The sequence below is a fragment of the Panthera onca genome, chromosome C1 (assembly GCF_046562875.1).
Source record: "Panthera onca isolate mPanOnc1 chromosome C1, mPanOnc1 haplotype 2, whole genome shotgun sequence".
Classification (NCBI taxonomy): domain Eukaryota; kingdom Metazoa; phylum Chordata; class Mammalia; order Carnivora; family Felidae; genus Panthera; species Panthera onca.
The window spans coordinates 181,235,633-181,249,440 of NC_138346.1; the positions used below are offsets into that span (position 1 = coordinate 181,235,633).

At 35.1% G+C, this 13,808-nt stretch overlaps 1 protein-coding gene across 4 annotated transcripts in view; it reads left to right on the forward strand.

The window, feature by feature from the left end:
- FAF1 (Fas associated factor 1) overlaps positions 1-13,808 on the forward strand; it is a 529,381-nt gene that overhangs the window by 384,412 nt on the left and 131,161 nt on the right. For all 4 annotated transcript variants that reach the window (XM_060621411.2, XM_060621414.2, XM_060621415.2 and 1 more), the window contains one exon: positions 1,357-1,511. In XM_060621411.2, the coding sequence (XP_060477394.1) occupies positions 1,357-1,511 (155 nt within the window). The remainder of the gene's footprint in view (positions 1-1,356; positions 1,512-13,808) is intronic.

The following is a 13,808-nucleotide window of genomic DNA, read 5'->3' on the forward strand; positions in this document are numbered from 1 at the left end:
CTATTTTACAGGTATATTCCGGGGATTAAAGTAGGTAAAGGGTGTGTAACTAATAGTGCCTCCTATTCATAGTAGATGCTTTTGGAACCTTAATCTATCTATGTACCTCTGGTTACCCTCATCTAGTACAAAATTTACCTTTGGAGGAAATATTTTAATAATTACATTATTATTATTATTATTATTATTATTATCATCATCATCATTTGGATTATTGAATAGGATAACTCCAAGCTTCAAATATCAATATCCTTTCATCAATATGAGCCTTACATTTCTCTGTAAATGTCCTATCCCACACAGCAAGTTTTTCTTTTTTATCATCACATCCTTATTTAATATGAAGGGAGAAGACCCTAAGCTTCCTTAAAATTTTCCTTTGCCAGAATTTCACAGATTGGTTTGCATATTGTGTTTACCATAATTTTTTTTTCCATATCATGGCAAGTGACTGTTTTTAAACTCAGCTCTTCTACAATGTAGCACCAAGAATTAGTCAATAACAATTTAGGCTCTTTAATCATCATCGCAGGGGGATGTTGTTAAAGCTGACATGTTGCAAATTATGTTGCTCAATTTCAGTTTTTAGTTTCAGTTATTTTATTAACTATCCATCTATGACAGAGGACGCTTTTAAGAGAACAAATGTCATTTCTATAGCAAGTTTTATCAAGCAAAGGGGAAAGAATAATTCACCATATGAGAAACCACAGCGGACATTTTCTGAAATATAGACTAGAGAGAATTCATGTGAACTACTTTCTACCATCTTTCCAGGGGCAATTAGATGTTACATGCTCTTACATAAAGACTTTAATATGAGAACACATTAAGGGCTTTGAAATTACTTGTGGAAGTAAAACATAACTTCATTTCAGACCTTTTCCCTTCAAGTAGAAGAGACTTCTCAGAGTTAAGATTAAAAACAAAAAAATACATAAGAGACTTTGGGAATCAATCTTAATCCATATTTTTTCTCTGTACATAGTTGGATAGTTCAAAATTAATTTTCCTTTTATAAGCATGTTTTAATATGAAGAATTGTAAATCCGTTTTATTTAAAGAAAATGCAATTCTATTGCATATTCTGCTACAGATAGGCTTGCACATGTTAACAGGGGTCTGTGACAGTCTATAAAACAATATAATCATCCTAGCCTCTTTAGAGTATAAGGAAGCAAAATTTATTCATATTAGTGAATGCTTTAGGAACTCTTAAGTGTCAGGTGCTCTTTTAGGTAGTAGCATTTAATTTTTGTCTTTGCTGTTTATATTGACAGATTATGCCTTTCCAAAATTCAAGAAATCTTATGTTAGTGAATATTTTAATTCATCTGTCTTTTCTCCTCTTTTCAGAGAAAGCTTCTTGCTATCTACCTCCACCATGATGAAAGTGTATTAACCAACGTGTTCTGCTCACAAATGCTTTGTGCTGAATCTATTGTCTCTTATCTGAGTCAAAACTTTATAACCTGGGCTTGGGATCTGACAAAGGACGCCAACAGAGCAAGGTAATACTGTTGTTACAAGTGGGGCTTCTATTTTTTAAAAAAGTTACTGTATTTGGTTTCTTATCATCATAAACATTTTCATCCTCAGCATTAAATCCTCTACCATTACATTTAATTAGATAAAAGGTATTTGTTGTAGCTAATGTATGCAGTTATTTACAATTGTGAAAATATACCTCAATTTATAAAAGGTTTTTAAATCCAAGAGCAACCTGAAAACTAAAACCAAAATACCAAATTGTTTTTCATCGTTTTGCAGTAAAACTGGTACAGTACATTTCCACCTACTGGATATTCTTAGGTTCTCATATGTTGTTGAATATTGAGAGAAAATCTATTTTTAATAATGTTGAGAAAAAGCAGAGCAAGTCTAACATAAAATCTTAGTAGTAAGTTTATTTTTTAATAATTCCAGTGAAGAAGGCAAGACATTCTGGGCTAGTCCATGGAGTTGGTAATAGCTTAACTCTAGCATATACTAATTGATGTAATCGCCTTATTGCACACATTCTTTTGCACACATCCATATTCTCAGTAGGAAAAAAATCCCTTTCCTAGCTGTCAGGATAAATTTACTTAATTTGTTAATCATAATATCTATAAATGATGAATAAGTCTTCATATTTTGCCTGTTTGAGTTTCCCATCTGAAATATATTTCATCATGTTTAATCACACATGTGGCCATAACAGTCAGTGATGCTACTTTGGGTGTGTTTAACACAATCATAATCACAGGGTATTGGTTTATGAACAGGGAGATTAAGTTCATTTCAAGGCAAGCCTACTGTAGTTACCTAATTTAAATGATTATAGAACAATTAGAAATCATCTGATTTGTTTTTTTATTATTTTATAGCTCACTGAATTTTTGCTCATCATTTAGACTTTGTTTTATGTAATCTAAACCTGAAAAGAAGAATGATTCTTCCCTGAAATGTGAAGCAAAAGAATGTTGAAGCAATTTCTTCATCTAATACTTCATTTCTTTAAGCAAATGGTTAGGAAATTTCACAGGATGACTTCGGTCTGCATTGGAAATGTTCCCTGTTATACATAAATAAAGAACCTTTAGCACCTGTATTTGTTTAAATTAAATCAGGTTATTATTCACACTCAGTTAAAGGTGATGAAAAGCAGTGCCAAAAACAGATAAAAATGCAGCATCGAAGGTCTTTCATGAGGCAAAATACATAGACTGGAGACTTGGCTAAATCTTTTGCCATTCACTGGCAGTAAGGAATCTCCTCCTTTCCTTTTATCCACAACTTGATGGAGAAGGAAACACTATTTCTAAACCATCTGTAATGGCTAAGTTCAGCAGGCTACCTGCTGTTATTTTGTTCTATCCTCCATTTAATTCCTTAGTTCCTTTTATTTTACAATGACAAAAAATTGCAGTGTAGTTTCTTTTGAAAAACAGTGTTTGAGGGTTTTTTTTTTATGACTGGCAATCAACAGCCATGTAATTGCTTTGTTATGTTTTACCAAAGAAGTCTGTTAAGTAGCACAACTTTGATACACTAGTAATAAGAGTTTGCAGGTTACAGAGACACCTGTGGTGACCAAAGCGACAGAAGCTGCTTATTAGAAAGAGCCAGTACAGCTGTGTCCTATTAACTCCTTATGACACTTTTTTTAAAACACAAAATAAAGGCCTTGTTTAAGGCTTTAGAGTTATTTCTCAATGAATTGCAGGACCAACTGTGAGGTATGATAAGATATTTCAATCTACATTTTTAAAAATATGGCATCTCATTATTATTATTACATTCATGAAAATGAAAAGAAGTGATATTAAAGACTGAAAATAGAAACATCTAAGAATTTGCTTTAGTAAATATTTATACAAACAAGAAACAGGGCCAATGGGACAAAAGAGAATTAACCATTTCTGGGATTTAAGTTACTCGGCATCCTTACTCAAAATTAAATTCTATCCATATTACAAATTAAAAAGTATTTTAAGTTAAGGTATTATATTTCTCTCTATAAAGCAACAGAATCATGTAGATGCTTTTCATGTACATCTCCACATTATTGTTGTCAAGGCAAATGGAAAATACATATTTTACATACCCAGGACGAAATTTCATTGGAATGACATATTCCTAAAATGGAGTAAAAGTAGATTTCCCTTGATATATTGAACTGCAAAAATATTTTAATTAATTAGACTTATTTATTATCACAGGAAAAGATTAGCTTAGCAACAGTTTTCTTACCAGCCATCATCTAAATAAAATTGTCTAGTTGCATTTCCATCTCTATGATCTTACTTGTATTTTTAGTACCACATTTTGTCCAGAGGTGTTTGTCGTAAACATTTATTGAATTATCCATTTGACACTATTAACACTGAATAACAAAACCTCAAAGTTTCACACTCAGTTCAGTAGAAGACCACTGAACTAATATTTATTGATCAGTGAGCTGTATTTCAAAAGTTGCTGTGCCATCATTTGCATATTACCAGAAAGCTAAAATATGACAGATTAATATGTGAAAATGTAGAAGAGATTTCTACGCATCACAAACAAGATTGCTGTGATTTTCGTATGACAAATGTAAAAAGTGTGGAAATAAATTCCTGGTGGATGGCTTGTTTCATCCCATATCTGGCTTTCCTAGTTCAAACTGATCACACAAATTTTTTTAAATCCTGAGCCTATATGCTATTTAGTCTGGGTGACTCCTTAGTAGTTTTCTGGGACTGCCCCCTGACGTGATAGCTGGGGACATTGGTGCCTAAGATGGGGTTGGACTTGCCAAGCAAATTTACTTTTGCTTAAGAAATAATGGGGCGCCTGGGTGGCTCAGTCCGTTAAGCATCTGACCTTGGCTCAGGTCATGATCTCGCAGTTTGTGAGTTCGAGCCCCATGTGGGGCTCTGTGCTGACAGCTCAAAGCCTGGAGCCTGCTTCAGATTCTGTTGCCCTCTTTCTCCCCTCCCCCCCCCATAAACAAACATTAAAAAGAAAAAGAAAAGAAATACTCTGCTAAGGGGCACCTGGCTGGCCTAGTCAGTAGAGCATGCGACTCTTGATCTCGGGGTTGTGAGATCAAGCCCCATGTTGGGTGTGGAGATTACTTAAAAAAAATTAAATCTTTAAAAAAAAAATAACGGAAGAAATACTCTGCTAAACCTACAGAAACATTAGTCAGTTTACTGTGAATCTCTCATGTGTAGAAGATAAGAGAAGAATACTGTACTAAGTGAATGATTTGGTAAAGTTACCAGAATATGAATGTCACTTGAGGTTATAAGTTAAATTTCTTAATTTCACTAACAAATTAGAGTAAAAAAGAAACAGATATCTATAGAATGTCACTATTATACACCCCTGTGATGTTGATGATTTGGATTTCCCACCTCCAAAATGATTCTAATAACTTTCTTTCTAAGTTGAATACTTAATTTGACCAACCTAAACCTGTATAAAATAGATTAGAATAATTTCTGGATTGATCTTGGAACGTTCCAAATATGAATTGAGACATCAGACTTTAGCAGTAATGGTAATATAACTATCTTCTCCCTCACTAGATTGTGATCTCCCAGAAAGTCTTATTCATTTTATTTGTCTAATTAAACAAGGCACATTATTTATTTATTTATTTATTTATTTATTTATTTATTTATTTATTGAGAGAGAGAGAGAGAGAGGGAGAGAGAGGGAGATAGAGAGCAAGCATGGGAAGGGGCAGAGAGAGGAAGACAGAGAATACCAAGCAGGCTGCACACTGTCAGTGCAAAGCCCAATGCGAGGCTCGAACTCCTGAAACAGTGAGGTCATGACCTGAGCTGAAACCAAGAGTCAGTCATTTAACCAAGCAACCCAGGTGCCCTGTAAACAAGGTACTTTAAATTTACAAAACTGTAGGAGAAAGAAATTCAGTAAGCATTTGGCCAATGAATGTATGCATCCATTTCCACCTAAGAATGTGCTTATAATTTCAGTATTATATATCTAAATGGAGGTTTCTTTCCTGGAAAACTCTGTACAGTCTTGGCTGTCATGTCTAGTTGCAATTCAGGGCCATTCTTTCTTAAAGCAGTAGGCAATAAGCCCTTGTTAGTCTTAAGAAGTCCTGGAGAGTATAATTTCCCAAGTATCCATCTGAACAATAATCCTGAAAGAAAGAGTAGGATATACCTGTAACTGAAAGAGCTGAAGAAACAGGTAACAGTAAATAAGGAGATCCTGCAGATCATTTCTGAAAGTAGCTAAAAAATATCTTAAGAAAGGTATATTTTCTTCATGTTTATTCATTGAGTAAACATTTACTGCATATTTAATAGGAACCAGGAATGGTACTTTGCACTGAGGATGAGAAGGTGAAAAAGATACAGTGTATAATGCTCAAAATTCCTACTCTTTAGTAGGAAGACAAACAGAGAGCTAATATGTAGTATGAAGTATGCCCACGGTGCTTTGGGAGTATAGATGAACTTCATAGAGAGGTACTCTACCTGAGTGGGCCAAAGAAGAACTTCAAAGAAATGACACATGGAAAAATGAAATTAGGATTTTACTCTTTTTATATTAGCAGCATTCCTAGTTTATTAGGTTGGAGATATCTGCTATTTTTATAAAGGAATATTAGTATTTTAAACCTCATAATTAAGTATCAGAAACGAAGAATCAGTGGTTTATATAATTGTGGAGGAGAGAAAAAATAGAAGGACCTGCCCAGCTAGTGTAATCATATATGGTCTGAACGAGATTAAGGTTTAAGGTCAACTAGCAGGGATGGACAGAGCCCAAGAAGTTGTTTTATTAATGATTCACCCCAATATTGGCATATGCTTACAGGCAGACAGTGGGGCAGAGATCAGATACTCTTTTGGATGTGGAAACATGTAGAAAATCATCATGGATTTAACTACTACAATAAAATATATTTAAGGACAATATATTGTTAGTGAACAAATTCTTGTGCTGTAAAAGAATAATTTCTTAAAATTCAGGACAGTTATCACCTTTAGGAAGCCTTGCCATTGTCCATCCTCTCTTGCCTCTCAGTCTAAAATACACATTCTTTATGTTCCCATAATATCCATATACTAACCTGTAATGATGGAATTCATTAACATTGTATGGTTATTGTCTGTCTCCCTATTATGTTGTCACCCCCCACCAAGAGAGCTATATCTATAGTCTCAATGTGTTACACAGTGCCTTTGAAAAAGTCAGTGTTATATTGATAAATAATCTCTAATAGTCTTATTGAATAATAAATGGCAGTGGAAAGAGTATTGGAAATGCTGTTATACTACTCTAATTGTGTGATCTTCTGCCATAGCCATTAGTAGGTCTAATAAAGCAAAAACCTTCATTTTCCTTGCTGAATTAATTACAAATGTCCAGACCAGGTACCTTGTCTTCTGCTGGCCCTGTAGCACTTTAGAATATTGTTGTCTGTCTTCTGTGCACCAGGCACCCACACACCCTCTGGAAAAAGACTTGAATTCCAGCCCAGATGAGTTCATCCTGTGGTTCCAGAGTTTCTTCCCCAGACTCACCAAGTCTGATAGCCCTGAAACAACTGGCCCCCTCAGATCGGGCTATTCGGGGATGGTACTCTGAGCCTTCTGCAATGGTGATGGCATTGATTAAAGTAAACATGTTCATAGGACCAGAGTGCTAAACTGGCTACACGATGAGGTATGCCAAGGAGTCAAGCAAATTCCATTTGGGCATCATTTGAATTAAATATAGATAGTAGTATATAAAGCACTAGCACAATAAGCATTAATTTGCTTCCCTCTATTAGAGTTATTTGGACATCTATTAGTTGCATGGGAACATTGGCACAGGAATGCCCTTGATGTTAAGCTATGAGTTTTTGGCTGTAGTTGCTTCAACAAGGAAAGTTACATAACCTATGTGGCACAGTAAACCACCAGTATTAACCAGTAGTAAATGGATTAATGGGTATCTCTTGTTCTGACCAGGAGGGCCCACAAGGCAAATGTCTCAGTCTATCTAGTATAAGTACTGGTTTAGATTATTTAATTCTAGAAAACTTGAATTTGACTAGGATAATGCCAACTGGGTAATCAGCCAGCTATGAGGTGTTTATATGTAAGTTCCTGAGGTGGAAATATTTAGCACATCAGTGTACATGCTATGAAGTGTTAAATCAGCCATTGTGCACTATTTCTAAGCGGTGTTCATAGTAGCTGCAAATAGTTACCTAGGAATTGCTGACAGTGCCTGAATTACACAGGTTGCATGAAATATATATACATAATGTTGCATTAAATTTTGCCTACACAGTTAGTACCAGTATTCACAGAATTCTGTTGCCTGTTAATATTAGCTTTTGAACTTAATGTCCTTGAGTGCAGTATTTCAGATCACTGGAAACTTCTGCTGCTATGCTGACAGGTACTTTTTAGCCTTAATATTCAAGTGATAGTTTTCCACATTACTTAATCTTTGGCAAGAGTTAATTGACTTAAAGCTCTTATTATCAGTAGGCTGTCTTCACCTGCACTTTCCATTTGAGCAATTAGCAATATTCACAGTGGCATACCCTTAATTCCAAATTACTCCATGCTTCATGCCTGGCTGAAGCCTAGATGACCATGTTACTCTAACCCTCCGCCTCCATTTGATCCAGCAAATATTGCCCAGGTGTGAGGTCTGCATGGGAGACACAAGGAGTGTTAATTCCCAGCTGCTACCCTAGGAGGAGATATGGATTCTGCAGAAGTAGCTGATAAAACAGATGGACATGTTGTGGTCAGGGAACCAAGACTTCCAGAGAGCCTTCATGCCAGATTTCCATATAATTTTCCCCAAACTTCTTTATTTCCTTTGTGCTACGTTTTCCTTCCAGTACTTTTAAAGGAAATGTATTGCCATCCTAAACATCCCAGGTCAAGGGCTTAATTAATGCTTTAAAATAAAGGTTCCAAAACACCAGGAGAGTTTGTCATTTTCTCCCTGGTTTGTTTTGTGAAGAGGGAGGAGAGAAGGTGAGGAGGAACCCCTCCTGTTCCATGATTACATCCTACCCACTCATTTTCTCCTTTTCTCCTCTGCTTTTGATTTTTAGTGGCGGTCTTAACAGAATGTCAAGATCAATTTGCAGCATGGTTTAACTCAAGGTTTGCGTTCTGCCAGCAGCAATTGTCCCTGCAAACAATGCCGTGTGTTCTTGTAACTTCAGAAGCTTTTAGAAGGATCATGGCAAGGGCAGCATCTAATGACTTTATTAGTGTAGGGTTTCAAAATGGGCTCAGTAATTGTTCATATCTCTTTGTCAGCAAGTCATAATTACTGCTCAGCATTGTCCAAGGGTGCAGTTGTGAATAGTTTACTAATAGTACTGAAAGGAAGGAAAAGAGGGACAGGATAAAAGATGATGGCCTCTTATGATTGAGAACAAGCCAGTCTGTATATAGATGATGGCTAAACTGTTTATAATTCTTTACTCTTTTTAAAATAGAAGATTATCCTTTAAAAAATGTTCTTTTAGGTAATTTTAAATTACTGGTTTACAAGCCTTTTTACTGTGATTTGGATACTTCCTACACTACTACCTAGTACTGCAATCATAACTGCCTGCTGGTGCATGCATTATATCTGAATCAAGCTATATATTTTTCCCTTGATATTAATCTAATTAATGCTATTTAGAAAACAGGCATTTAACTCAGATACAGTTTTCTATGTGTTTTCACAGTCTATATGAAGACTGTTTTAGAAAAGAACAATCAAAGGTGAGAACTGTTGACAATACAGTCCAAGAGAACATTATATGTTTTTAGCAAATCTTATTTTTCTCATGCACTAGACCTTTCTTGTTACTCTGTTGGTGTTCTCCTTGGTCTTTCTGCTAAACCCTTTGTATTTTGAATATTCTAAGTACTTGATTTGTAAGAGTTACAGAATAAAAAGAATCATTATATCTTTTCAAGATACACAGAGTTTCAGCTAAATGCCAAGCTTTTGCCCTTCTGTGCTCTGTAGCCAGATTCTTTCCTGTTTTGTGACTTTCTAAATTTGTGTGCAGTTGTATGCAAATATTCCCTCCCAATAGCTAGTTACCTAGAATTTTAGAATATACAAATTCAGATAAATATGACTGCCAGAGGTACTTGCTCCAGTGTTTATATAAAATACAAAACATGAGTTATCTAATGAAACAAATTCTAAAAATTAGACATCTCCAAAATGAAATATCTTTTTTAAAGTAATATACCCCATCATGTCTTTTGCTTTTCTCCTTGCCTGAAATTGGAAAGATCTCAAGAGATTTATTTACTTTATGAACTGCTTTGTTAGTGTTAATAATTTTTATATTCATGGTTGTTTCTGAAGAACTTTTACTGATCATGTATCAACTATGCCACTTAAATCAGTAGCACAGTTCTCCTCTTCCATAAATACTGATAGTAAAACACTCAGAAAACTTATAAAGGGAATGTGTTCGTTCAGTCACCACCTATTGGAAACTGGTTCCTCTGACATTTTTCTAGTATTTGCCTCTCAATCTAGATAGATACTCAAAGAGGTTTTAGTGCCCAATTACCTTAGTGATCTCATCTGCTAAATATACCACCAAAAACTGTCAGTCTGGAATTGTAGAGTCAGGTGGAATCCTGTTTCCTAATGTATTTGGGTAATTCATTAGGAAGTAGATTTTGTGTCCTTTCCTCAAGCATGTTTGTGTCTTTGAACTTGACTGCATTACAGTAATAGAGAAAAGTGACAAAATATTTTTATATTATTAATGAATTAAAAGTTAACTGTAGGGATTTTTATAGTTTATCTGCTGTTGGCTGACTCAGTCTGTAGGCACAGCAACAATTGAAGATATGTATGTATCTTTCTGTATGTATGTATCTTTCTTTTCCTCAATGCATGATCAGCACCAAGAAAGTCCTCTTTAATATACCTTTCTACACATCTCAACTAAGGAAAGAATGAAGCAAGTTAACATGAACAGTAAAGAAGCTTTGATTGCTATATCTCAATCTGAAAAATTATGTTGCGAACCCAGTATCAAATAAGGTATTGGAGGCTCTGAGTAGCTCCCAAATAAGTTACTCAGTACCACAGCAACAAAAATTTATTTGGTCATTATGAAAGCTATGTAAGTATTAACTTTTTATTAGTTCTTAAAGCAAAATCTATGCACATTTAAATATGTCAGTTGCTGTTCTTAAAAGACTATGATAAACTATTTTCCCACTGTTTATGTAGATATCATTCATAAAATGTAGAGCAGTTAGGAAGTTGGACTCAGTTGGTCTGGGAATATGAAGAACAAGGAAATATTAGGCAAATGGTATAACATTTCCAGATCTTTTTTTTTTTTTTTCATCTATGAAAATTGGGGAAGAGGGTGCTGACAGCTGACCTACTCGACCTGAGACCTTTGACCTTTATCTCTAAAATTCTCTTTCTGATGACTTGGACACAACTATTTTCAATAGAAAAATGAGAAGTAAGCAAGATTTCATTTTCAAAATAAATGTTAGTAAAGTTTTTAAGTAGATTACTGCCCTTACCAGTTTGTGATAACTTAGAGTGACCTTAGTGGAGTGTAGCTAAGGATGCCACAATCATTTTCTGCCTCTTTCACCAATAAAGACAGCTTCTTTACCCTTAGAATTGTTCTCCAAGCTCATGCCATTTATGAGAGGGGCTTCTACTGAGAGTTTCAATAGCTAAGAATAAGACTATCGTTACTGCTTTAAAAAAAAACCAAAACACATAATAACTGCAACCATTAAAGCACCTACTATGTGCCATACTAATTGTAGATACAGATATAGATATAAATAGATGTATGAGTTTATTTAATCCTCACTGTGTATATATTAGGTCATTTGACTACAATTCTGCAAGGTAAATAGCCAAGGTCCAATGTCACATATGTGGAAATTATTTTTGGCTCAGAGAGGTTCTATAATTTACCCAAGGTCATGCAAATGGTTGTACCAGATATAAATTCCAAATCAACCTGTGCTTTTCTGCTTCATAATGTTTCTTGTCCCATGACCTTGTCAGGCTGGATTATTCAACAACAAAAATGTACTAAATAACTATGCAAAGCCTTATGAAGGTTGTAAGGGGAATATAAGACCTAGACCTTTTGCTCAAGGAACAAATAAACATGGGATTCACCAAATCTTAGAGTTGGAGATTAGAGGTGTTCTCAACATCTAATTTACAGCCATGCAGGTATGTTTCCCCATAATGTGCTTAACTGTTATTACTACAGTTGCTACCTGGATACTGCTAGGGACAGAGAAATTAAAGCTTCAGAAGGTAGTACATTTTTGAGCTACTCTAAAAGCTAGAAAAGGTGTTTGCTACAGTACTTCTTCATAGAGAGGGCTTCTGCAACTTTCTCCCTTTTGGTTCTAGTTTTGAATTAATAAGCCTAACTTGGGGATTAATAAGCCTGACTTTAGTTCTGCCTTACAGTCAGTTTAACCAGAGCTATCTTGTTTGCCCTAATTTTCTTGCCTTTTTTTTTTTTACAAAGTATATTTATTTCCATTGCTTCTTATATGCTAGGGTGTCTAGATCCAGCCCATTCTAAAGGTGCCCCAAATCAAGCATAGTGCTCTAGAGCAGGTTTATCTCACGCTGTGCTCAGTTCTATTCTGGAATTATATTGTTGGCTCCTGTTGAACTGAGGTAGTCAACTAAATCCCCCTACCAGTTTTTCAAATATGGGGCTACCCTGATGGGCTGGGCCTGGGTTGTTATTATTTGTTTAAATAATTTTGGGGGTCTGGGTTGTCATTAAACTAGATCTTTGCCATTCTCTACTAATGCAGTTGACTGACAAGATCTTTTGAAGTTCAGATTCTGTTAACTCTCCCAAGAGTTATCATTCATAAATGATATTGTAACTCCTATCATTTCTATTGCTGTCATTCTTGATAATCCTTTCCATTCCTAGCTATACCTAACTCCAGAATTTTTTTTTCTTCTCCTTATTTACCACACTTAGACGGAGCCATCAAGAAAAGCTTTATCACCTCATATATTTTTATTTCAAGCACTGGCTCTGACCAACACTTCCTATCCCTGTCTTAACTTGCTCAAGTGCTAAAGTTTTTTATCTCATTTTGCCCTGCAATCTATTGAGCCCACCACTTTACTTCATCTGCCCTTTTGTGTCTCTAATCTTCATTTCCCTTTTTGTCCTATTTAGATATCAAGGCCCATCATTATGACTTCCTTGTAATATCTTAAATTCCCTTACCAGTGTCTCCATCCATTGCACTCAATTTGCTGAACCCAGCTATTCTCCTTCTTTATATCTGTGCCCTTGCACTTAAACACTGCTAGAGATAGTCACACTAATTTTTTTTCTAAACAAACATAAACTTCAAGCAAGTACACAATAATGCTGACCAAGCCTACTATGATTCTCTAGTTAGCTTTTGTTCCCTTGGTAAGATGTCTGTTTCATACTACTCCTCATTCATTAAACATCTCCTGTCCCTCTCTGCTCCCTTTCCCAGCTGCCCTCACAAGTGGACTGAGAAAACAGAAGTCATCAGATAGAAATGACTTTTAATTTTCTTTCTTCAGGTCTCACTATAAATGTCTCCTCTTGAAAAAGACCTGTTGAACCTTTTTAGAGAAAGCTTCTTCACCATCATTCTTTTTCATAGTACTCTCTTAAAACTTTTCATAATAAGCCATTGCTTTTGTTTACTAAAATTTTGTTTTCTAATTCTTCCACTAGAATGTAAGATTCCTAAGGGCAAGAATTACATCAATCTTCTTCACTTGTGTTTCTTACTTGAATACTAATAATTACTTGTTGGATGATATAAAAATGCAGAACAGCATAATGGTTGAGTATAAATTAATTTAGATTTAATCACACTAGGATTGGAATTCTATCTGTGCCAGTAGGTCACTATAGGGACCTTGAGCAAGTTGCTTAACCCCTCTAAGTTGCAGTTTCTGTATTGAAAAATGGAGATTAAAAACCACATCCCTTAGAGTTGTTATTGGACTTAACTGGGATAATTGATTTTTGAAAAAGTCTGGCACAGAGTAAATGCTCAGTGCATTGTATCTGTAAGGTATATTTGGTTTATGTCAGACATTTATAAAAATGTTGACAGAACAAAACCAAGTGGTAAGCTATTTGAGACCACTTTCAGTTTGGTAACACTCTACAGGTTCGATTTCTCAGTGACAAGGAATTTATCCAACTTAGCCTGCATTTCTGAATCTTATCCTGAAGGATATTTCAAGATACCTCATCACTTCTTACTGAACTCCAGATACTCAAAGCTCATGGA